At 39.7% G+C, this 24,288-nt stretch overlaps 1 protein-coding gene across 3 annotated transcripts in view; it reads right to left on the bottom strand.

Annotated features, from left to right (window-relative positions):
* Positions 1 to 779: 779 nt before the first annotated feature.
* Atxn3 (ataxin 3) overlaps positions 780 to 24,288 on the bottom strand; it is a 37,171-nt gene continuing 13,662 nt past the window's right edge. The window contains exons 4-9 of one of the 3 annotated variants that reach the window (XM_038336275.1): positions 22,475 to 22,561; positions 19,788 to 19,920; positions 16,787 to 16,953; positions 15,406 to 15,502; positions 8,398 to 8,489; positions 780 to 3,518 (exon numbers count right to left, since the gene is read on the bottom strand). In XM_038336275.1, the coding sequence (XP_038192203.1) occupies positions 3,424 to 3,518; positions 8,398 to 8,489; positions 15,406 to 15,502; positions 16,787 to 16,953; positions 19,788 to 19,920; positions 22,475 to 22,561 (671 nt within the window). In that variant the 3' untranslated portion in view covers positions 780 to 3,423. Of the gene's footprint in view, positions 3,522 to 8,397; positions 8,490 to 15,405; positions 15,503 to 16,786; positions 16,954 to 19,787; positions 19,921 to 22,474; positions 22,573 to 24,288 lie in introns of those variants that run through there. The other 2 variants (XM_038336274.1, XR_005286168.1) reach the window with 2 other exon arrangements.

Here is a 24,288-nt window from a genome sequence, read left to right as displayed (position 1 = left end):
ACTGAACGCAAGGCCTGGGCCAGCAGGCAGCCACTCCACCGCTGCTGAATCCACAGCTGGAGTTAAAGGACTCCACATTAACTACTCAGTCCTCTGACTACTTTAAAACACCAGCATTTTCTAACTTAAGAAACTCAGATAGCACAGTTTGGTCATAGGGTCAATTGCAAGAATTTATCAACTCTTGGCACTGGCATGATTTAAAAATAGTATCAAACATGCAGATATTCAAAATACGTGGTTTAGACTCTGACATGAATAAAACTTAATTTTAATCAACTTGATATTAAATAAAACAATGCATACTACTCAATTTGAGCATTCTTCCTCATTAATTTTGGCTTCATCAAGATAAATTCAAGTTTGCAGGGGGAAAAAAAGCACCAACTAAAATACCGTCTGTGAACTGTAAATGATTTTATCTTAAAAGGTTAATGCAGAATTTACCTACATTACTGTATCAAACAATTTATCTCAATGGAATATCTGCATATTGCAGTCTTTTGTTTGTTTGCTTGTTTTGTTTTTGTAATTTACGGTTTAGGCCACAGGGCAGCTATTCTGAATTTTTAAAATATAAGTAAGTCCATGGCTTCCCCAAAGGAAAAAGTGGTCTTTCCAAAGTTTTTTTTTCCTTTCTTTTTTTTTTTTTTTTTTTTTTTTTTCGAGACAGGGTTTCCCTGTAGTTTCTAGAGCCTGTCCTGGAACTAGCTCTTGTAGACCAGGCTGGCCTCGAACTCAGAGATCCGCCTGCCTCTGCTCCGGCTCCTTTCTTTTTTTAAGTCAAGGTCTCACTGTGCAGCTCTAACAGGTTTAGAACTCACTATGTAGACCAGGCTGGCCGTGAACTCAAGAGAGATCTACAGGCCTCTGCGTCCTGAGTGCTGGGATTAAAGGTGAGCACTACCATGGCTGGCTTTCCAAAGTGTTCTCACAGTTGCTTATGACACTAGAATTACAACTGTACATATTTGATCTGGTAGTACAAGCTACACATTAGAAAAGAATGATACCAGTAGTTTAAAAATGAAACATCAGGCGCTCCCAATTGGTAAAAACAGAATGGAAATGTCAGTCAAGTCCGTAACACAACTGTGACGGTGGATTCCCTTGCCCCCGACTGTCCTTCAGTGATGTCCAGCAAACGGCAGCTCCTGGTGTATGCGCTAGAGCTTCACAAACTTTTGCATACTGTGGTTATAATAAGCATTGGCATTTTTCATACTGGATACTCATTAATAATTAAATCTAAAGATTCAGGTAAGCCTAGGTCAATCCAAAAGAAATGGCAGCTCAAGGGTGATTTGGATTTGCTTTGCCAAATAAAACTATTCATAACAAACAAAAAAAATACACTCAAAAGAAATTCAGTGTATGCTCAGTTTCTCTTTAAAATGTCTCCAATAAAATATCAACATGATGTATTTCATAAGTGATTTAACTAGGATGTTATATGAGTGTTTTATAAACTCTAAAGTTAAAACTGAAATGCATATTGGCTTTCTAATTTTTTTTTTAACCAGGTTGCTCATCAACCTAACTGTATAGAAAGTTCACTGTGATTTTTCAGAGAAAAAAGAAAAGGCCAATGTTCAGACAATGTGACTGGCACAATGGGATAGGTACATACTTCAGTTTAACACTTACTGTGAACCATAAGAAAGGTTTTCATTACAACACCCTAACGTTGCACAATTCTGGACCTTTGTAATTACTAAAAGAGAACTTCATAGATTTTAAAATAAGACTGACTAATTTTTCATAAAACTCCAAAGAAACTTTACTTGGCACAAAATGACTAAGAAAAAAAAAACCCACTCGTTTTTGAACTGGGGCTATAGCTGAGAGGTAGAGTGCCTGCCCAACACACATGAGGCCCTGGGTTCAATCCCCAGCACAGCCAAATGAAACACTCTGTCCTATCTAAGAGGAAACTATTTCATTATCACAAATAAAAATATTTGTATTTTTTTGCAGTTAGACAACAATAAATCCTATATCAAAAAACTTCCCTGATAAAACGTGTGCAGAACACACACCAGTAGAGCAATATGTCTTTCTTCACCTTCCTAAGCTGTTGGCTAAAAATTCTTCTTGGATTTTACTGTACAAGTCAACACTCCAAAGAGGACAGAGAAGGAAAGAGGGAAAGAAGGAGGGAGAGAGGGAGGGAGGGAGGGCAGATATCAGGATCCATGACACCCATGAGACACATTTTTACCCAAATTATTTTTACCCAAATCATAGCAATGTACTGACCCAGAAAGACTCTGTGCATCTCAATTAAAGAATGCTTATCAAAACTAAGGCCTTTGTAAATCTACAGACAGGACCACTGTGACTTCTGTAATTCTTGACAATTTAAACATGATTGGAAGGGTCAACCCACAGTACATTTATATATTTTCATTAGTAGATTACTTTCACATTCTAGACCACCATTCTGGCAGGCTATATTATACTTTTAAAAAAATGAGGCAGGCATCTATATTCCAGGACTTATTGTAAATAGAACACAAAGCTCCTGTCACAAAAGAAAAAACTAAAACAAACCTGCCACCAACACTGAAGGCCAAGTTTATCCTGCAGTCCATTCATGGCGCCACTGCTAAGAAATAGGAAATGTGCTTGCATCCTACGCTTCTCCCTTTTCTCAACCAAAAAAGAAAGGAAATATGGTGCAGGTGCAGGGAGGACTGCAGATGTCAGCCGGGACACAACTGAAAACCTTCACAAAGCATCAGAAAGCACATGCTCACACAAACCCAGCTCATCTAGACTCAATACTCGAGCAGTGCTGACTTCAGAGTATAAAAACACACTGCAGCGAGAGGCCTTAAAAAGACAAAGCTCAGAACAGACTGCCATGTTGAGTTGTGGGGGAACAACCAAAACCAGAATACCCCCAAGGAAGCATCCATGTGCCACACACACACACACACACACACACACACACACACACACACACACAGAAGACAGGGTTAGCTTTCTGTAACAAGACAGATAAAAGACATTTCCATAGAAAGTTGGTCTAATATGAAACAGAAGTTCAAGTGAGCCAAGCCACTTCCAATGCATAGAGAAAATAAAAACAAAATTAAAAATCAAGTCCAATGCAAGAGCTAATTAGTTGGTCCACAAAAAGCCAAGAAAAACTCCCTAATTTCAGTTAGATATTGCACACTTGAAAAGCAAAAAGGGACATTTAGAAAACTACCTTAAATTTCTTTAGCTGCTGACTGCCTCTTTGGCTAGTATCTGATCAGTACTCAGTCCTATGACACGTTTCTGGCTTTCTATCATTTGCTTGTAAACCACCGAAGGGTCGCATCTCTTCCAGGGACCCACTGCCAAAATGGACCTTACACTGTAACCACACAGACAATGTTAGAAAGCAAGAGTAGCAAAATGATTTTAAAGGTATTATTTTTTTCTTTCTGCTTTCAAATTATCTTTAGCAGTTTCTAAAGACATGGTCACAGTTGCCCGAAGTATGTCTTCTTCACTCGCAGCATCACCTGCTGGGAAGAAAACAGAGTTCTCAGAAACACTGCTGAAGATTCTCAATCATTACAAGGCAAACTTTTGAGTCAGAGGTGTAGCTAATTGGTAGAGTGCTTGTGCAGCATGAAGAAGCCCTGGGTTCCATACGTAGCATGGTGTAAAAGAAGGCATGGAGACACACTCCTCTCATCCTAGTACTCAAGAAAGATGCAGGAGAATCACAAGTTCAAGGCTGTCCTTGACTATATAACATTTGAATCCAGTCCGAGCTACATGAAACTTAGGCAAAATGAAGAAAAAAAGAGCAAACACTTAGGAAATACATTTCTACTTGAATACTAATTTTTCTTTTCTTTCATTTTTTTTTAAAGAATTAACTTCGTAAATCTGCAGGTATAGTGTGTCATGCATGACATGTGTAGAGGTCAGAGGACAGAAGGACAAGTGCCCTCCTTCCAGCAAGTGGGTTCTGATGACTGGACCCAGGTAGTCAGGTTTGGCAGCAAGCATCTTTCCCTGCTAAGCCCTCTTGCTGGCCCTAGTTTCCTTTTATTGACTTTGTAATTCACATGCTATTAGTGTGGCACTTTAAAATCCACAAATGGATAGAGAACAAAATACCATAAGACATATACCTATTGCTCCTCCTTGTCCAGTAACTTTGCAGCTAATCCAAAGTCCAGCCAGATGTCTATTTACAGTTCAGCCTGTCTGGCAAGTCATAGTCTCAATATGGTGTACGTAGTCTTCTGAATGTAGAACTTTTCATTTACCATAACACATTTGAAATTTATTGCGTTTATTAACAAATCAGACTTTTTAGAAAACCTTTTTATTTGTAAACAATTAAATTCATAGGAAGTTGCAAAGACAGGGCCCCTGTGGAGCTGTGAGCTCAATTTCTCCCAATAGTTACATCTTCTATAACTAAAGCTCAACTGAAACACAAGAGCACAATGTTGGTGGTTCTACATGACTTTAAAATATCTTTGCCATTTGTTGGTTGTTTTGTTTGGTTAAATGCCTAATATGGCTTTTTATCACACACGCAAACTCCTACCACCATCACCACCACTACCAAGACTAGAGGGCCAGGGGCATGACTAAGTTGTGGGGAAAGGATGACATCCTGCGTGAATATGTATTATTGATACGAACACAACCATATCAGGAACCCTAATGTTTCAATGGCAAAGCCTTCCCTGGGTTAGGCTCAGAGGAATGTTCTTCCAAGAGAAACGTTAAAGCCTTCTCCTGGTCCAAGTAGGGATGTTAATGATGCATGGCTAATCATTAGCTAAAACCAGTGTGAGCAGAAACTATCAATGCAATCCTTTTAGATGACTGCAACCTGGGACTGACCCCCTGCAGAGACCACCTAATCAACATTAGTCAACTAAACCACCCCACCCCACCCTGACATGTATGCACATGCCTCCTCCTCTCTTGTGCTATATTTAATAAAGGCACTGAGTTTCCAGGCTGCTGGTGGTGCATCTTCATCACAGTACATTGCCTACCCAATCCCAGCTTTTCTGTGTCTATTAGTACTTCATTCCCCAGCATTCTGTTTAGGGTAATCCTTAAACTGTCTAAGTTGAAGCACTCGGGTATAATCCTTGCCTAGCATGCACCAAGCCCCAGGTTTGATCCTAGGTACTACAAAAACCCGATAAAACTATAAAGCACCACAAATCTCCCCCTCCTGCATTACTTTCTATTCATGCCCAACTTTCCACCATCTTGTCTATATTGCTGCCCACAGTATCTTGTTCTCTATCTGAATACATCTGGGAGTTTTAGAATGCTACACAAAAGGCACCTCAGTGTGAAGCCTTTCCAGACTGCCTTCAACCTGGCATAATAGTCCTGAGGTACAGCCCAGATGCTGCATGCATCAAGACTGCTTCTTTTTAAACTTGTAGTGGCATGAAGCACTACAGACTGTTTAACCATTTATTCACCGAATGTATGGCATACTAGTTGTCTCCAATTTTGATTAAAATCATTAAGACAGCTATGAATATTTGTATATATACTTTTGTGTGAACATACATTTTTAAATCTATGGCATACATACCTATAACTGTTGGGTCATATGATCATTATGTATTCAGCTTGCTTGTTTTCTTAAGACAGGGTCTTAGTATATAGCTCTGGCTGGCCTGGAACTCACTGTGTAGACTAGGGCAGCCTTGAACTCAAAGAAATCCACCTGCTTCTGCCTCTGGAGTGCCAAGATTAAAGGTGTCCTGGTGTATATTCAGGTTTTTAGGAAACATTCAAATTACTTTCTGAAGTCGCTATTCCCAATTAAAATGCAACAGAGAGAGCTCACCCTCAAAAGGAGGGAAGTGCATTTAATATCATCCACTCTTCCCGTCCCTGCCTCAATATCATCATTTCTTTCCTGTTTTAAGAACTTTCTTTAGTTTTTTTTTTAATTGAAAATAGATTCTTTTTATACAATACAGTGTTTTCTCCTCCCTTACCTCCTCAGAGATCCTCCCCACCTTCCCATCCACCCAACTTCATGCCTTCTCTCTCTCTCAAGAAAAGAAACAGGAAAATTAAAAAAAAACAAAAACAAAAACAAAACAAGAACAAAGCCAGGCAGTGGTGGAGCATGCCTTTAATCCCAGCACTCGGGAGGCAGAGGAAGGCAGATCTGTGAGTTCAAGGCCAGCCTGGTCTACAGGAGCTAGTTCCAGGACAAGCTTCAAAGCTACAAAGAAACCCGGTCTCGAAAAACCAAAAGAAAAAGAAAAGAAAAACAAGGAAACAAATGAAAAACTTCACAGAACAAAGGAAACACACACACAAAAGCACACTAGACATACATACACATGCAGAGACAAACATGCACACATAAAACCCATAGAAACACAAAATCAGAAACCGTAATACAGAAGCAAAAGACTAGTAAAGTTTAAAAAAAAAGCCAAAGTTTTAAGAGACAAAAATTCTTCAAAAGAGCATTTAGCGTGTTTTGAATGGCCTGCTCTTGAATGTGATTGGTGTACCCAATGAGACTCTAATGGAGAAAACTAGCTTCTCTTCTGTGAGTGGTGTCAATTGGAGCCAGCTTCTGAGTTAGGGATGGGAGATCACATTCACTTCCCCATCTCAGTGCTGAGACCCCACAAAGCTTGCACTTGTGGAGACCCTGTGCATGCTGCCACCATCTCTCTGAGTTTGTTTGTGTGTCAGTCCTGTTGTATCTGGAAGGCAGTGTTTTCCTAGTATCTTCCATCCCCACTGATTCTTACCATCTTTCTGCCACACCTCCTCAAAGTTCTCTGGGCCCTAAGGGGCAGAATTTGATGGAGACATCCCATTTAGCCCTGGGTACTCCAAGGTCTCTCATTCTATGCACATTGTCCAGTTGTGGGTCTCTGTAACTGATGGCTAGTCCTGGCTCTGATGATAGCTGATCTTCCTAGGCTACTCTATTCTTTAGCTTTTTGTTTTGTTTTGCGAGACAGGGTTTCTCTGTGTAGTGCTGGCTGTCCTGGAACCCACCTCCCAGGTGCTGGAACTAAAGGCGTGTGCCATCACATTAGTCTTCCCTTTCTTTAGTCTTTAAGGCCTGTTGGACAATTTTCCCAATTCTGAAGAGTATGTTAATTACTGCATATGTAACCTTGGGTTTAAAATTTTCTTTCAGCACTTTGAAACACACTATCTGCTCCTTCATTCACAGGGAAGCCCTTGTCTCAAACTGCTGTGGGGAAGGTTATTTCTTACTAATCTGGGATAGCGCCTTCAGTTTTCAGAAGTCTATGAGTCTTAGTATGTATTTCTTTGAGTTTATACTAATTTGAAGTTCATTCAACTTCTTCAGTTCGTAGCTTTCTAGTTTTCAGTATTTTTCTGCTCTCGAATGTGTATGTGGAATTAAGGTGTGGCAGAGCACGACTATAATCTCAGCACTCAGAAGTAAGACAATGGTGAATTTGAGGCTAGTCTGAGTTAGCTAGTGAGACTCCGCCTCAAAAAAAAAAAAAAAAGGATTAAAATTGTCCATGTGGCTCCTTCTTTTATGGTTCTGGTATGACAGTGGTTTTCAGCTGAACCCTGGGTACTTGGGCATTGTCAAACTGCAAATCTTACTCAAGTCTGTGTTTTGTGAGCCTTGAAAGGTGTCTGTATGGGGGTTTGTGTACATCGACTGCAGGTGCCCACTGCAGCTGGAGACAGGAGTCTTTATGATGCGCTCTCTAGGGGAAGACGTATCAACAATCCTTTAACAATTTATTAACAGTACAATTCTGAGAGTTCTACATAGATTCTCCGTGAAGTTCTCTCACAGAGTTTCTTTTCAATTCAACTTCTACCAAGACTTGGCTCAAGTCAAGACCTATTAAATCAAGGCCTAGTAAGTAACCCCAAATTCCAGTTACTATCTAGATTACACTAAAGCATGTTTTCCATTATTAGGTGGGGAAAGGTATTTATTTCCCACTTATTAATACTTATCTCTGGAGGATTTTTAAAGAATGTGCTGTGAAGTTCAAGTAATATGTGTGTGATTTAAAAACCAACCAGGGCATGCTGGTGCCAGAGTAGACAACACATGAAGCTCCACACTAGCCTTAGCCACATAGTGAAATTGTTAAACAGAGAGACAGACAGACAGACAGATGATAGATAGATAGATAGATAGATAGATAGATAGATAGATAGATAGATAGATAGATAGATAGATAATCTGCCAAGTGTTTTAGTCTTTCTACCTCTTCCTTCAGAGGAACTCAGTAGATTACAAATCCATTTAAGAGTTTCAATACAATTAAAGAAGGAAGAAAATATAAAGTAAAAATGACATGAACTGTGGATGTCAAGTAAAGCATTTGAGTAACAATCATGGTGGATGCTCAGAGTCATTCATACCTTGGCTGTTCCCAAGTCCTCCTGAACTTGTGGTCGGTCTTTCACAAGGGTAAGAAAGCTGCCTAGGTTGGTCTATCTCTGGCTGATGTTGCCTGAAATATTCAAAAGTGAATATCTGTTAAAACAATACCCAAGAAATAAATATTCCATGAGAATACCTATTCATGTAGGCTGCTCCATAAATCAAAATGGCACTGGCCTGAACACTCAGAACATGAGAATTAGTTTGACAATTACAAGTATAAAAGTTTCAAAATTTTTATTCTAAAAACCCTACATATTTGAGTTATCAGACAAGTAGGTATTTTCATTTCCTCTTTAAGGTTCACTAGTATTTATTCATATGCAAATGAGTAAGGTTTATGCATCTTTAATATTATTAGGAGTCACTGAAGACAAACTATCTCAATTTAATATGCTCTTTCCTTCCTGGCTCCCTCTAGTCTTTCGAGTCTGAATTTAGTAAGCGTCCCCCTGAAGGCTCTGTCCTGGCCATCCCAATTCAGGCGGTCACCTGGCCTTCTCACTATTTCACTTGCATTCTCAGTACAACCATACTGCCACCTTGATGCTTGTGTTTGGGCTGCAAGCTAACCAGAGCACAAACCTTATGCTGCTTAGCTGTGTCCCCAGTACCTGAGACTGTGTCCCTCACACAGCAGCTTCATCACATACTTGATGAATTAAAGAAATAGAAGCAGTGTATGATGACAGCAATGCTGCTGTATATTGGAAGTATGTGATCTACAACTTGATTTTGATTTTACAAGGGGTTACAGTTAAGAGATTGCATGAATCTCAGAAGATACTTTTTGAAGCAGTCATAAGACTGAAAGACTTATGCATTATGACATAGCTACAAGCCTATGGGGGCCAGGGAGTAAAACGTGGTAGTTTGAATATGAATGGCCCCCATAGGCACATATAGATATAGCCTTACTGGATGGAGAAAGTGTACCACTGGGCAGTGGGCTCTGAGGTTTCAAATGCCCATGCCAGGCCAGTCTCTCACTTTCTGCCTGTGGATTCAGATGTAGAACTCTCAGCTACTTCTCCAGTACCGTGACTGCCTACATGCTACCATGCTCCCCATCATGATGGTAACAGACGAACCTCTGAAACTAAGCCAGCACCAACTAAATGCCTTCTTTTTAAGAACTGTTGTAATCATGTTATCTCTTCACCACAAAAGAATATTGACTAATACAATCTCTTAAAAAAGTAGTGAAGCTGACTGTAGTGACTTGTGCCTGTAGTGAAGTTGCTCAGGAGGCCAAGGGAAAAAGTCACCCAAGCCCAGGATTTCAATACCAGGCTAGGTAACATATATCCCTATCTCAAAAACAAAACAAACATGCAGGAGTATATCCTTGTATTCAGAATATGTACACTGAAATACTAAGCTGCAACAAGAAAGAATATGTTACTCCCAGACACTTCTGATCTGTCAACAATCTGGGGAAAGGACATGGGAGCTCCAAGGAGTTCTGCACACTAGTTCTACTGTTTTATAAGTAAGAAACATACACGAAAACTAAAAAGAAAAAAAGAAAAACAAGGAAAATCTAAAAATGACTGAGATTAAGAAGTCAGATTACAAAGTTGTGTCTGATTTTAAAAGGGCCAAAATACAATTATACACAGCATGATTTTTTTTCTAGTGTTCCTCTCAATTTTGAAAAAGGCTTCTGGTCAGGTTACTAGCTTAGGATGACCTTGAACTCTAGATCTGTTGGCCTAAGTACACCAGGCAACACCACAACCCAGCTTGTCCTTCTCAGTTCTGAGCTTTATAAGTGAGCAACAAGACAACTCGGAGAGTAGAACTGCACCTTCTCTCTGCTGGCCTTCTGCTGCTGTGTGCCTTCCTTCACACATGGCCAGTCTGGAGCATGGCCTGAGCTCTGGGGACCCTGGAACATTATGGAGGCCCCCATGCCCTCGTCTTCCTCCTCTTAAGAATCTAAGTCTGAATGAGGGAAAACCTTTAATCTACTTTTAATGTTTCATTTAACTGACATATTTATTGTACATATTCATGGAGTTATTATAATTTTAAATTATGTAAAATGGGAAGAAAATCAGCGGCCACCCTTGAAACGAACACTCTGAAGCACCAAGGACGCTGCTATGGAACAAGGTCCTCAGCGCCCTACCCACCATGCATCAGTCTACAGAGGCTGCAGAGCAAAGCCTGGTTTCTAGTCACACAGTAAGTACTCACATGAGCTACAAAGGGCAGAAATGAGTCAGTGAGGCACAGCTATTTTCCTGATAAGCAAAGGCAAGGAGATTCAGCCCTGACTCCTATATCTCATGGCTGTTTCAGTGAGACCAGAAAGTCTTGACAACTATGACATGGCTTCCTGATTCCAGGATCACAGTTATATCTGTTTATTTTTATTTTTTGTTTATTTAAGATTTAGTTAGGGAGTTACATGTGATGGTGCACACCTTTAAACCCAACACTCCAAAAGGCAAAGGCAAGCCTCTGTGGGTTTGGGGTCAGCCTGGTCTACATAGTGAGTTCTAAGACAACCAGGGCTACAAAAAGAAACCATGCCAAAAAAAAAAAAAAAAAAAAAAATCAAAACCAAAACAGAAAAAGATTAGTTAGGGGCTGGAGAGATGATTCAGCAGTTGAGGGCACTGGCTGCTCTTCAGACGGCTTGGGTTCAATTCCCAGCATCTACAAGGCAGTTCACAACTGTCTGTAACCCTAGCCCCAGGTTCAGGGGTTCTAATACTCCCTTCTGGCCTCCGCAGGCACTGCATGCACATGGTACACATATAGACATGCAGGTAAAATACCCACACATAAAATTGAAGAAAATTTTTTTTCTAATTTAATATATTTATATATAAAACATAAAAATGTTTTAGATTATGTATGGGTAGGTGCCCTCAGAGTGAGAACAGAGTATATAGTCCTCTGAATCTTGATGTCAGTCATGTGACATGGAGTTATCTGATCCCTGTCATCCTAGTCAGGAGCAGTCACAGCCCTTCTCACAACCTGCTCTACACTTCAGAAGCCTGGCTCAGAGCTCCCTAACACTATAAGCCTCTAATTTCACTATTAATTAGTGTTTTGTTTAAGCACTCTTACCTGTTTCTCTTTCTTTTTTGGTTTTTAGAGACAAAAATCTCTCTGTGTAACAATTCTATCCTGGAACCCACTTTGTAGACCAGGGGACTTGAACTCAAGAGATCCAACTGCCTCTGCCTCCCGAGCACTGGGATTAAAGCCATTTCTGTTTTTTTTGTTGTTGTTGTTTTGTTTTGTCTTTTTAAAATCAAGACAGAGTTTCTCTGTAGCTTTGGAGCCTGTCCTGGAACTCACTCTGTATATCAGGCTGGCCTCGAACTCACAGAGATCCGCCTGCCTCTGCCTCCTGAGTGTGCCACTACCTCCCAGCTCCATTTTTGCTTCTTAAACTGAACTGTCTGATAAACTAGGTCAAGCCATTAAAGTGACTGCATAATACTTATTAAGCAATCAAAACATCATGACACTCCTTGATTATGAATGTTTGTATCCGTCCTACTGGGAAACACTATTTCTTGTAACAGGCAGACTACAGCATTCAAAGCTATACATAAAGAAGACATTAATGATGTCAACAAATATCTGTAGAACACGAAACAGCTGATAGTCTTCAGACCCATCACTTAATTCTATGCTCCCAATAGGAGGCATTAATGGTGCTGGTATGGACCCTGGCTTGGGGTTTTATGGCTGATAAACAGATATACAGATCACTGCTAGAAAAAATGTCATGTCAAGGAGATATTACTTACTGACCTTTACTCATAAACTATGAACTTATAATAGGCTATTTTTAGTAGCTTTTTTTTACACAAAAACAGAAATCCTATAATGTGTTTTATTTGATATCTACATTAAGTATGAGGCTTTTATTTTTTTTTTTTTTTTTTTTTTCGAGACAGGGTTTCTCTGTGGCTTTGGAGCCTGTCCTGGAACTAGCTCTTGTAGACCAGGCTGGTCTCGAACTCTCAGAGATCCGCCTGCCTCTGCCTCCCGAGTGCTGGGATTAAAGGCGTGCGCCACCACCGCCCGGCAGTATGAGGCTTTTAACACTCAATAGTGACAGACAGGGATGAACTGTGAGTAACAAGTTAGCACCATGCCAATCTGGAGAAGGAAAGAAGGCCAAGAACAGAATAATCTAGAGAGACAGGGAACTATTCCAGCTAAGCAACCAAGGGTTTGAGTAATGGCAAGTGCAGCATGCACGTTTAAGCAATGAGCCATCCTCAGGCCCTTGGCACTGTTCTTAAACTTTAGTAAACTAGCACTTTTAAATGCTAGTCGATGTTAAAAATAAACATCACAAAGTTAACCCTTAATTCATCTCAATGCTACGTGACTAACTAGTGCCTGGCTGTCTTTAAGTTCTCAACAAAGGATAAAAGACTAAAGCTAGAAATAACTTCAACACACAATCAACCACTAGAAAAGAGGCATGCTCATACTCAAAATGCTTTTTAAGAGGGTGCAAGGTTGACCAAAATCTTTATCATCTCAAAAGCACTAGTTATGGTTTTTAAGTTGTGATTGTTATGGCTTAATACTCATCACAGGATGTTACTGAATTACCTTTACTGCTACTCAAAGTTCAAACCTACTGGAAGTTTCAAATTTTTATTTCAAGAAAGTTAACAAAATGTCTAAATAAAAGAAAAGGGTTGGTAACAAGGCTTAGCAAGTGAAGACTCTTACTGCTAAGCCTGACAACCTGAGTTTAAGTCATAGGACCCACACGGTGGAGGAAGAGGTACCAAATCCTGCCAAATGACCTGTGTGCCATGCATAGTGTACACACACACACATTCACTCTTCTCTCTCTCTCACACACACACACTCTCTCTCTCTCACACACACACTCCCTCTCTCTCTCTCTCTCTCTCTCACACACACACATACACACACACACACGCACAGAAAGAGAATATAAATATACATATGATGAGAGGGGAATATATGCAGTCACTAACATCATGTATCGAAGGAAGGTATAGTGGGAACATTTTCAAAAAATAAATTTCTAGAATACTAATTTTGCCTACTTAAGTAGCTTTAAATTATTCTTAAAACTAAATATTTATATAAAATTGTTGACTACCAATATTATTTTGTGAAAACAGCATTTATTAGGGGAAAACAAAAGGAAAACAGACAATCCAGGTGTGGTGTGCAGACTGGCAATCCACCACTGGGCAATGAGAGTCAGGATGTGTGGGAGCTTAGGACTAACCCAGGCAGTGAGTGAGACCAATCAAAAACCAACACAGAAACAAAAACAAAGCAACCTTACAGAAAACAAAGGAACAACTGCAAATACTTTGGAGGCTCATACTACAACAGCAATGACATGATGACTATGACTTGTTATAAGTCCAAGCCTGTGGGCGAAGGAAAGAATGGGAGTCAGAGGCATAATACCTGGGTCATGTGCTGGTACTTACCAACTGAGTAACTGATTATATTTATACTAAGATGGGTGTATTATGCATAAGTCTAAGGCTTACCATAATTTAAAAAGTAATAGTTAATGCTAAAATTCAAAAGGACATGAAAACCACTAATAAGTACTATTTTAAAATGTAAATATAATTAAATCTATGAATCAGTCACTGAATAAAGACTAGAAATATCTCACATTAAGAGGATGTCAGCTGTTCAGAACTTTCCTTCATATACTTCTGAGTTGTGACTTAAAAAAACAGAAAACAGAAAAAGGTAAACATTATCTTCACAATACCAGCAGAGGCAAAATGATCCAAACTTTATACCACTAATTGGCCAACTAAGAGTCTAAGATGTGGCTGCTCAAGTTCAGAGGTGCTGACTGATGTGTGGCCGCTGCTGCTGTGCCGGGTGAAGCCCTAGCCTTACACAGGCTGGGTGAGCACTCTCCATCAGACATTCAGAGAACTTAAAATGTGAAAATAAATGCTTCACTGATTGATGAGACAAGATATATAATTGCAGAGTCCATCTCTGGCTTTATCTTTCTGACCTGAGAGCAGAGGGTTCAATTATCTATTATTGATCATATCATCTATCACTTTTAAGGTCGAATTTGGTTTAAAAATAATAAAAAAGCTAACTAAATAAAGTGACATATATCTGTAATCCTAGCACAAGGGGAGCTGAAGTAGAAAGACAGCCAGGAGTTTAAGGCCAGCCGGAGCACATGAGAAAACTCTATCCAAAAAATAAAAGATTTGTGAACAGCAATTACTAGAAAGAAAAACACTATAAAAGTAAATAGCCAAGCAGTGGTGGCCCATGCCTTTAATCCCAGTACTCAGGAGGCAGAGGCAGGAGGATCTCTGTGAGTTCGAGGCCAGCTTGGTCTACAAGAGTTAGTTCCAGACAGGCTCCAAAGTTACAGTGAAATCTTGTCTCAAAAAAAAAAAAAAAAAAATTAAAATACAAAAAAGTGTAAATATTTATTTTTAGTACTTACAAACTCAGTATACTATGTGGTTTGGGGAGCTTATGGTTCAGATTGATGGTTTCTATGCTCCTGGTGCTAATGGGCCTTGGGCCTCCTAAAGTGACAACCAGCAGGACTACAAAGCACCTACTGCCTGTACTTGGGAAGACACCCCCCCCCCCTCAAATGCTGTGTCCCTGTTAACTGATGGGAGGATTAGCAGGGCAATAGATCAATATGCAGTAACTCTTTCCTGTCCTAAGTTCATTCTCCTTCTGATAAGCAAAATCCCACAAGGTTTCCTTTATCCAAGTCCATGTAAATTTATCCAAGATTGGGCAAAGGTTTTTCTCTAAAACTGTCAAATACTTCACACTTTATTTGCTGCAAAACTTAAACACACACACACACACACACACACACACACACACACACACACACACACACACACTTATAGGTTCAGGCAGTAAACAGTAATTTAGAAACAGACAAAATAAGCAAGTATTAAATATGTAACTTTAATCTGTACCAACTACTTTACTTTTCAAAGTAGGCTTCTCTCCTCTTCCGCAGCTCTTCTGAAGTAAGATTGGTACTTGATGTCTGTGGACTATCTTGAGACATATTTCTGGAACTACCTAAAAAAAGCCAATCATTTTATATACCTGTTCAAGCAGCAGTATATTTGTTCTTCCTGAGGAAGACAGAAAAAGGCACCAGATTTCGTTATAGATGATTATGAGCTACTATGTGGCTGCTGGGAATTGAACTCAGGACCTCTGGAAGAGCAATTAATACTCTTAACCTCTGAGCCATCTCTCCAGCCCAAAACTTTTCTTCTAAATAACATCCTACTACTGTTCTGAAAATGTAAGAAGGCTATGGAAGTCTCAGGGAAAACCTAATGTGTCACTGCAACCATAGATGACACCATCTGTGATGCAGATGTGAGAATACAAGTCCACAGTCTGCCCGGTATGAGAAGTCTTGAAGACCACATCTGTGTGCCCTTTAACTTCCCCAAACTGCATCTACACCTTCAACAGCATGGTATTCCTTGAAGCAGCCCGTGAGGACAACTATGACACACCCTTACTCTGTTCTCAACAACTTCTGTTTCTACGTTCTCACCAGTAACTGTACTGAACAAAAATTGCGTATAAATTGTGACAATGGCAAGATGGTTTTCTGTGCATTACTGTAATAACCCAGCAGGCCCATGCTAATAAAACATGGAACTCCACGCTCCATGGAATATTCAGAGGTAGGGCTGGAGGTGAGGAGTCTAGACTATAATATAACAGTAATGACTATATTAACGGATCCTCAATAAACTAAGACATTTAAGGAATTCAGATGATGAACAATCTCATTTAAAGTATAAGTAGCTTCATATAAATTAAATTAAAAGAAAATCACAAAAATAAAGCACTTCATGCTTTCAGTAAACTGCTTTGTGTGTCTCAACACTTTTCTCTGCTGACATTCCCAAGGGGTTTATCATCTCTCCTCCACTGATGGACTTACATCAGTGAAAAGGGTGTAGCCCTCAAAAGAGGGCTTAAGTACTGAGCTGTACAGCCGGGAAGGCATGTGTTGTTAAAACAGCTGGCTTGCTAAGGATCACATAGCCACTGGAGGATTAATTCATTTAGTTGTGTGTCAGTTCAATATTGTAATCAAATAACATGACCAGAAGTAAAATTACAACTGTATTAAACACAAATAACAGTTCTAGTAAATATAAGGTATAAAAGTGATTCAAGATCAGGGAAATCTAAAAGAAATACTGAAATTCTAGAACTATTGCTTCTGCAGGAACTCTTAAAGAACTTCCAAAAGCACAATAATTTTCTGAAAAGCTAAGAACAACTCGAACCAGTTCTCCAAAGATGACTGAAGTACACCCCAAATGCTCATACCTTGCATACTGAGCTGAATGGCCCTGCGGAGATCAGCTTCTTCATCCTCCATGTCGATTTCCTGGCGACTTATTGCTAGAGCCCTCTGCAAATCATCCTCATCTTCATCCAACACCCCCGCCCCGTCGGCCGCCTCTAAGACTCGTTCCAGATCTGCTTTAAGAACACTAAGCAACAAATGCATTCATAAAAATTATAGCCTGCTCCTCGATTTTATTTTTCATTAAAAAAATTTTATATGTGTGTGTATTTTGTTTGCATGTATATCTTGCACATTGTATACAGTGCCTGAGGAGGCCAGAAGAGGGTGCTGAATACCCTGAGACTAGAGTTATACAAAGTTGTGAGCTACCAGGTGAGAGCTGAGGATCAAACCTAAGATGTCTGGAAAAGCAGCCAGTGCTCTTAGCCACTGAAACATCTCTCCAGTCCATAGTCTTCAGCTTTAGATAAAATTAAAGGCACTTACAAACTAAAGATTTTAGACAAAAAAACACACTCTAGAAAATAAAGTTCACTAACAGAACTACTGAGTTGTAATATGAATCTAAGACAAGATATTTAAGTAATTCGTTTATGCTCATTCCATAAACTTCACTAAAACACCGCCTTGCTTATGCCTGTTTTTCAGCTACTTGTGAGGTGAAGACAAAAGGATGTCAAGGTTGACAACTGGGCAACTTAATGACACCTGTCCTTAGAAATAGGGGTGGGGAATGGGATGGCTAGGACCCGGATGATGTTCAATGGTAGAATGTATGCATGAAACTTAGGATTTGAGCACAAACACTACAAATAATAATAGTAATAATAATTAATAATTGTAACAACTCATTTTCGGATGGGGAGGTATATTCAAGAGATGTAGCACAGGAGGTAGAATATTTGCCTAGGATACACAAAACCCCTGGCTTTGACCTCCTGCATCACAAAGGAAAGAGCACGGCGGCACACACATTGTTACTCCTAGCCAGCCAGAGCTACTTAAGATCTTATTTCTTCTTTGCTCTTTTCATTTTTTTGTTTGTTTTATTTTGTTTTTCAAGACAGGGTTTATCTGTGTTACAGCCTTGGCTGTCCTGGAACTTGTTTTGTAGACCAGGTTGGCCTCAAACTCAAGAGATCCACTTGCCTCTGCCTCCCGAGTGCTGAGATTAAAGGCCTGAGCCACCACTGCCTGGAGAGATCTTATTTCAAAAATCAAATCAATACAGAGGCTCCTCCAACAATATGTGGACATATCAAACTGTTTATAAACACATTTAGGTCTATAGATTAATAGAGCTAAATAGTAAGATCTAATTGGTGGAGACATCACACACTTTGGTTACTTAACAGAGAGAAATCAAGCAGGAACTGAGCTGGAAGCTTCCATAGTGCTAGAAGGTGCTACGGAGGCTGCTGGAAGAGAAAAACCATCAGGCCCTGTCATGCTGTGCTGTAATATATTGCCAGTCAAGATGACATGACTATTTTGGAGGGAAACCAACCACGTTTTTTTCTTCCTCATCCACTTTATTTTATTTGAGACAGGATCTCACTATGTAGGTGACTCTGGCTGTCCAAGAACTCAATATATAGACACGGCTGGTCTCAAACTCAGAGAATCCACTTGTGTCTGCCTCCCGAGCGCTGGTATTAAAGACATGTGCCACCATGCCTGGCCCAACCATTTTTTGATGGGATCTGAGGGTCAAACCTCAGAAAGTAATTCATGCCTGGTACCATAAACCTGTCAAAAGCCCATACATAGGTCATACAGCTGAGGAGGTCATAGGCCCTAGGTGGGGGCAAAACTGCTACTGTTTTAACTAAATGGACAGGTCAAACACCCTTCCAAATACATTTAGACCTACAGATTTGTTCTTAATCAGAAAAACTGCTTTGGGGGAGGGTAGGGCAGTAGATAGCAGCTACGGCAAAGACTCAGAAGCCTTCAAAGTGCTTGAGAAGAAGTGACTGTTAAGTGCTCAGACTTAAAGAGGATCTCTGTATCAACTCTCAAGGAACTTCAGAGCAGGGGCAGAAAGAATGTTAAAAGCAGGAGGATTAGGGATGCTGAGAAATGCTGTCTTCTGACCGTGACATGCCTGCTATACTCATACACAGCAGCGATGGTTACCAGCACAAAACCTTCACAAAGTTCAAGCGATCAACATTCCTGCATGGATAGGGGAGCACTCATGAGGCCCCCACCCCTAGCTAAAGAGCTACTTGGCATTTATCGCTGTTAAGGTAGGGGGAGTATAGACACTGAAGAAAAATTACTATACCACAGCAGTATAGTGGTATAGGGTCGTCCATGAAAACAACACTAGTTACACTGAGTGAGCAAGAAAATTAAAAAAAAAAAAAAAAAAAACAAGTGAACAGGAAGGGGACATGCTGGAAAGGTAAAGAGATTCAAAGGGGACAGGAAGGGTTAGGAGAGGGTAATGAGTGATGAACACAATAAAAATAATTATATACATGTATAAAATTGCTAAATAATTCTTTAAGCTAAAGTAAAATTACATAAGCACATCAAAGTCTTGAATTCCCTGTCCCCCATCAAAGTATGTCCATATAATTTAAAAAATGCCCAAGTTTTTAATGAATAAATGAAATGAAAATAGGGGATCGGGCATAACTGAATAGAACATTTGCCTAGTATGAACATGAGGCTGATTCCTAGCACCATAAAAACAAAATAAAAATAAAATCAAAAAAAAAAAACTAACCTCTGGCAGTCTATGACCACACATTAACTACAAGCAGTATATGCAATATATGGAGCGATGGCTCTGTAGTTAGTATCACTTCCTGCTCTCCAACGGGCAAGTTCAGCTCCCAGCACCCACATCCTGCAGCTCACAATCACCTGTAACTCCAGCTCTACCGGATCCAAACCCAATACTGACCTTGGTGGGCACTCACACAGACGCAAAAAGTGTAAGCATGGACATTTAATTCTTCTGAGGGCATGCTATATCATATATTACACAACAGCACTAAAATTTACCTCTGTTCTTTCAGTTGTGCCAATTCTTCTCCAATAAGTTTTGGTCGATGCATCTGTTGGACCTTGATCATCTGCAAAAGTTGGTCAGCTTCGCAGTCTGGCAGATCACCCTTAACAACAAATATAGAATAACCTAAAAAGAGGCAAAAACAAACTAAAACAACTAGTAGGAGATTCAAACTTCATCTGAAATGATAGTTGACAGAAAGGTAACAAAGCACAGGAGGAAAAACATGACGTGAAATCCAGAAAGGCCTAACTTATGTGATGACTCTCACCTAGATCAGGATCGAGCCTCACTGCTCCCATCGGTCAGACTCGGTGGCCAGAGACAAAAGCAGTCCTGTCTGTAAGGGCCCTAGAGAAGCAGCATCTGACCACACGACTACTTGCTAAAAGTGAACAGGCAAGCAGGTAAAGGAGGAGTAGAGAAAAGGACCTGGACCCAATGGCTTTTGTTCAATCCTAGCTCTGCCACTTCCCAGTGCCATAGGGTCTGCCAATCATTTACCCATCTGTGTTGGTATCTCTAATTACTGAACAGCGATAAAGGAACCTTTCTCAAATGGCAGGTGTGAAGTCACTTTTGGTGAATATATCCAATGACTGGTAACATGGATAAAATAAGTCGCTGGAATATGTGCTGGAAATGGCAGCTCCCCACCCTGCTCCCTGCCCCATCCACAGAGCTGGGAAGCCAGAACCTCATATACAGTCAGTGTGCCAATATGCTTCACGGTTTGGGAAACAATACACTGGTACAATGCAAATTTTAATAAACACACACCTAATAAGACAGGTTTTCTCAGCTACAACTAAGTCCAACTTAATAAATGTTTTCTACCATTGAGTTTCTTGAACTTCAATGAAACAGATTGAGAGGGCTGTTCACTAAAAGAATGTGTTCAACTCAATTTCTTTTGGTAAGGATAAGCTTATTCAGAGTTCAGATGTCTTGACGTGTTTTCTGCTAATAAACCTGTTTCTAAACCCTTAGAATCAGTATGTCAGGTCACTATGAAGAGAAGATATTCTGCCTTATGCAGACACCATACTAATTCCCAATCTTAAGACTCTTAATTAATTTTCAGTGTGTTAGAAAACCACTAATTTGTAAAATAAGTGTGTGATTATAATATACATTAAGTTTTTATAAAAGCGCTCTGGCTGCTTTATCAACTTATTATATAGAAACTAATGTCCAAGAAGAAGGATTCTTCCTCAAACGGAAGCCTGAAAGAAAGCACATATAGATAAGCAAGCAAAAGCAACCAACCAACCAATCATGGAAGTCAAGTCTTTTGGGGCTGGACAGACAGTTCAGTGGTTAAAAGTACTTGCTGCTTTTCCAGAGGATTCAGATTTGATTCCTAGCACTTGCATGGAGGCTCACAGCCGGTTCCAGAGGATCTGATGCCCTCTTCAGGCCTCCACGGTCACCAGTCACACACATGGTGCATAGACATACATTTTTAAAAAATGCTCATACATATAAAATACTAAAATAATTTTCAAAAAAGTCTTCTTGGACATGTTTGACTTGAAATCTTCCTGGACTGCCAAATGAGGATGCCAAGCCCAGGACTAGTGTTCAGAGGAATGTCTAAGCTAAAGCTAAAAGTCTGGAATTACAAGTGTACAGATCATAGACTGTGATTAAAACAATGGAAAGCCACATAAGGAAGAAGATGAGATGGGAAAGGGTGTGACGATCCACAAGTGGAACCTGACAGAAGCACTGGGTGAGACATGTAATTCCACTGTGTCATATTTAAGGACATAAGGAATCTAAGCACTGTTTGTTAACAGAGGCTAAGATGACATCAATCACCATACCATCTCCAAGTCAGCTGGAACCTAGTTAAAGTACCTAGGTTCCATTCACTCGAACAGCCAGGGGCCAAGTAGATTTAGGGGGAAAAAGTTAACCAAATCCAATTATTGAACCTGATTTCAATTCGGATTGAAGTGTGAAGAAGGCATCAGGGATGAGAGGTAAGAGGCTTAAACACTGGGAAGCTGACGCCACAATAGCACTGGGGTTCGCTAGCTAGGGATACAGGTCAGAATAGAGTTCTACCCCACAAGCACACAGCCATGGGTTTTCAATCCCCATCACCACAAAGCACAACATTCTTAAAGCAAGATTATAGTGCCACTGTGAATATTTTAGTAAAAAAAAATACTTTTAAAGATTTCATCATGAAAACAGTTACAGAAAAAACAGTAGAGCAAACAGATGTAGGCAAGGGGTAAAGAAATAAGCCGTGTAGAGGTACAAGGCGATCAAGAAATCATTTTCTTTCCTTTTACATTTAACGTATGTATATGAAATTTGTTGTGTTCTATTTAAGCAGGGTATAAGCAACTGCCCCTCAATAAAGGAGGCCCAGTGAGAGTGAGAAGAGAGACTCACTGGTTTATGGCAACTGATTGGAAGGGTTCACTAGGTGACAATGCACCAGAAATAGTTCTAATGAGAAAATGACAAACGGGCAAGCAGCTAGAGCTTCATAGGTAAGAGAAGCTCTTCATTCAATGGAAGCAGAGAGCTTTTACCCTGAATTGAACACCTACACTGTAAGGGTGACTCACTGCTATTGTCAGAGATCACACACAAATAATGACTCGGTTTCATTTAAGCTACTTTCAAACATAAAATTTTTGGTATTTTGGTATTTATTTACCTTCTTGCTGTAATTGAGCCAAGAATAGTGCGAGGTACGTATCTGATATTAATTCTGGACCCGTCAGGAGAGAATTCAAGTTAACCACTAGAAAAAAAGACATTAATATTAAAGTTAATGAACAAAGTTATATGCAAAAATAATTTCTCATGTTAAACATATAACCTATCAAAATTTAGAATGTCTAAATAAATATATCAAACTAAGATTTTTCTAACGTACTGAATACTGTGATTAGAAAAAAATGCTGTACAACAAATTAAGGCATAAACTTGAACTCCTTCTAAAAGGACAGAAGCTGACAGTACCTTAAAATGCCTTTATTGATAGCTATAATTACGTGGTTTCAAACTATCAGGCCAACACACCTACTCATGTCATAGTGACATAGGGAAAAATGATAGCTACACACATTTTCACTTGGCCAAAAGACTACAATTTTTAAAAGGTAAATGTTCTGGGAAAAGAATTTATAATCACCATTTCATTTTAATAAGACCTCTAAGCTACCACTGAATGTGATTAACAGCATGAAGTCACAACCTCAGAGGTGCCCTTTCTTAAACAGAAAAATGCAAAAATGTTCCTAAGTCATGCTCGATTCCATGCACAACTAATGACTCTTCCTGGATTTTGATACAAGCCAGAGATTTCTTTTACCAATCATTTCTTTCTTTACACAGGGATCAGTGGCTTGCCTCAGAACAGATACACCAAGCCTCTGCCTCTTCAGCGCTGGTTAAAGGTGTGTGCCATCACACCTAGCTAAAAATCTGTTCCTAAACAAGAACATAAATCAGAACCAAGGACCAATAGACCTATACTAGCCATCTTCCATAACTGTCAAAATAGTTCAAAATGTAAAAACCCAAAAAAGAGATAAATTTAAAAAGTTCAAAACAGTGTTTCCTACAAATCACTACAAAGTTGCATACGAGTTTTACATTTCTAGGCCTTAAAAATGCAGTGGTTACTTTATTGAGAAAAATAACACTGGGTCCTAATTTTCTAAAGGCACAAATAAGCCCCCAATGACTACAAGGGAGGAGGGCAGAGAAGTCACATGGAATTGACCTGGCTCTTTGCAGAGGTGATTTCTGTCCCAGTTCACCTCTGGGCTACTGCACACATCTCCTTACCTGCTCTCCACACACCTTACAGAGAAGATAAATATTGCTTTTTCCTTAGCTTTTGGAACAGGAGATTGAACCTAGACCCTTGTGATAATCATAAGCACCCACCCTGCTCATGATGAACAGTACAGAGCAATCACCGAAGACTGGGCTACTTCCAGATGGCCCAGTTAAAAGCTAACAGTACAGTTTACCTAAAAATAAATAGGTAAGTATGTATATATACACACATATCACACACACACACACACACACACACACACACACACACACACACACAGTGCCCTTTCCTTTGAAATACTTAATTTTGTGTATATGTATGTATGTGCACCATGTGTGTGCTCGGTGCCCACAGAGGTCAGGGCCACTGGTTTCTATGGAATTGGAGTTACAGTCAGTTGTGAGACACCCTATGGGTGGCAGGAACCAAATTCAGATCCTCCGCAAGAGCAGTAAGGTCATACCCACTGAGCGTATACCTCCAGGTTTAATGTACTGTTTCTTTTCTTTTCCCATTTAATGTAATTTAATTTATTTATTCTTGGATTTTTTAAGGCAGGGTCTCACAGATTTGACTGGCCAAAAACTCAAGAGATCTCCCTTTCTCTGCTGGAAGCAAAGGTGAACACCACCACACTCGGCATTTTGCTTTTTATTTTTTCTTTTTTCTTTTTTTTTTTT

This window comes from Arvicola amphibius, chromosome 7 (assembly GCF_903992535.2).
Source record: "Arvicola amphibius chromosome 7, mArvAmp1.2, whole genome shotgun sequence".
NCBI lineage: Eukaryota > Metazoa > Chordata > Mammalia > Rodentia > Cricetidae > Arvicola > Arvicola amphibius.
Note: the sequence above shows the minus strand (reverse complement) of the source record. Positions and strands in the feature narration are given on the sequence as shown.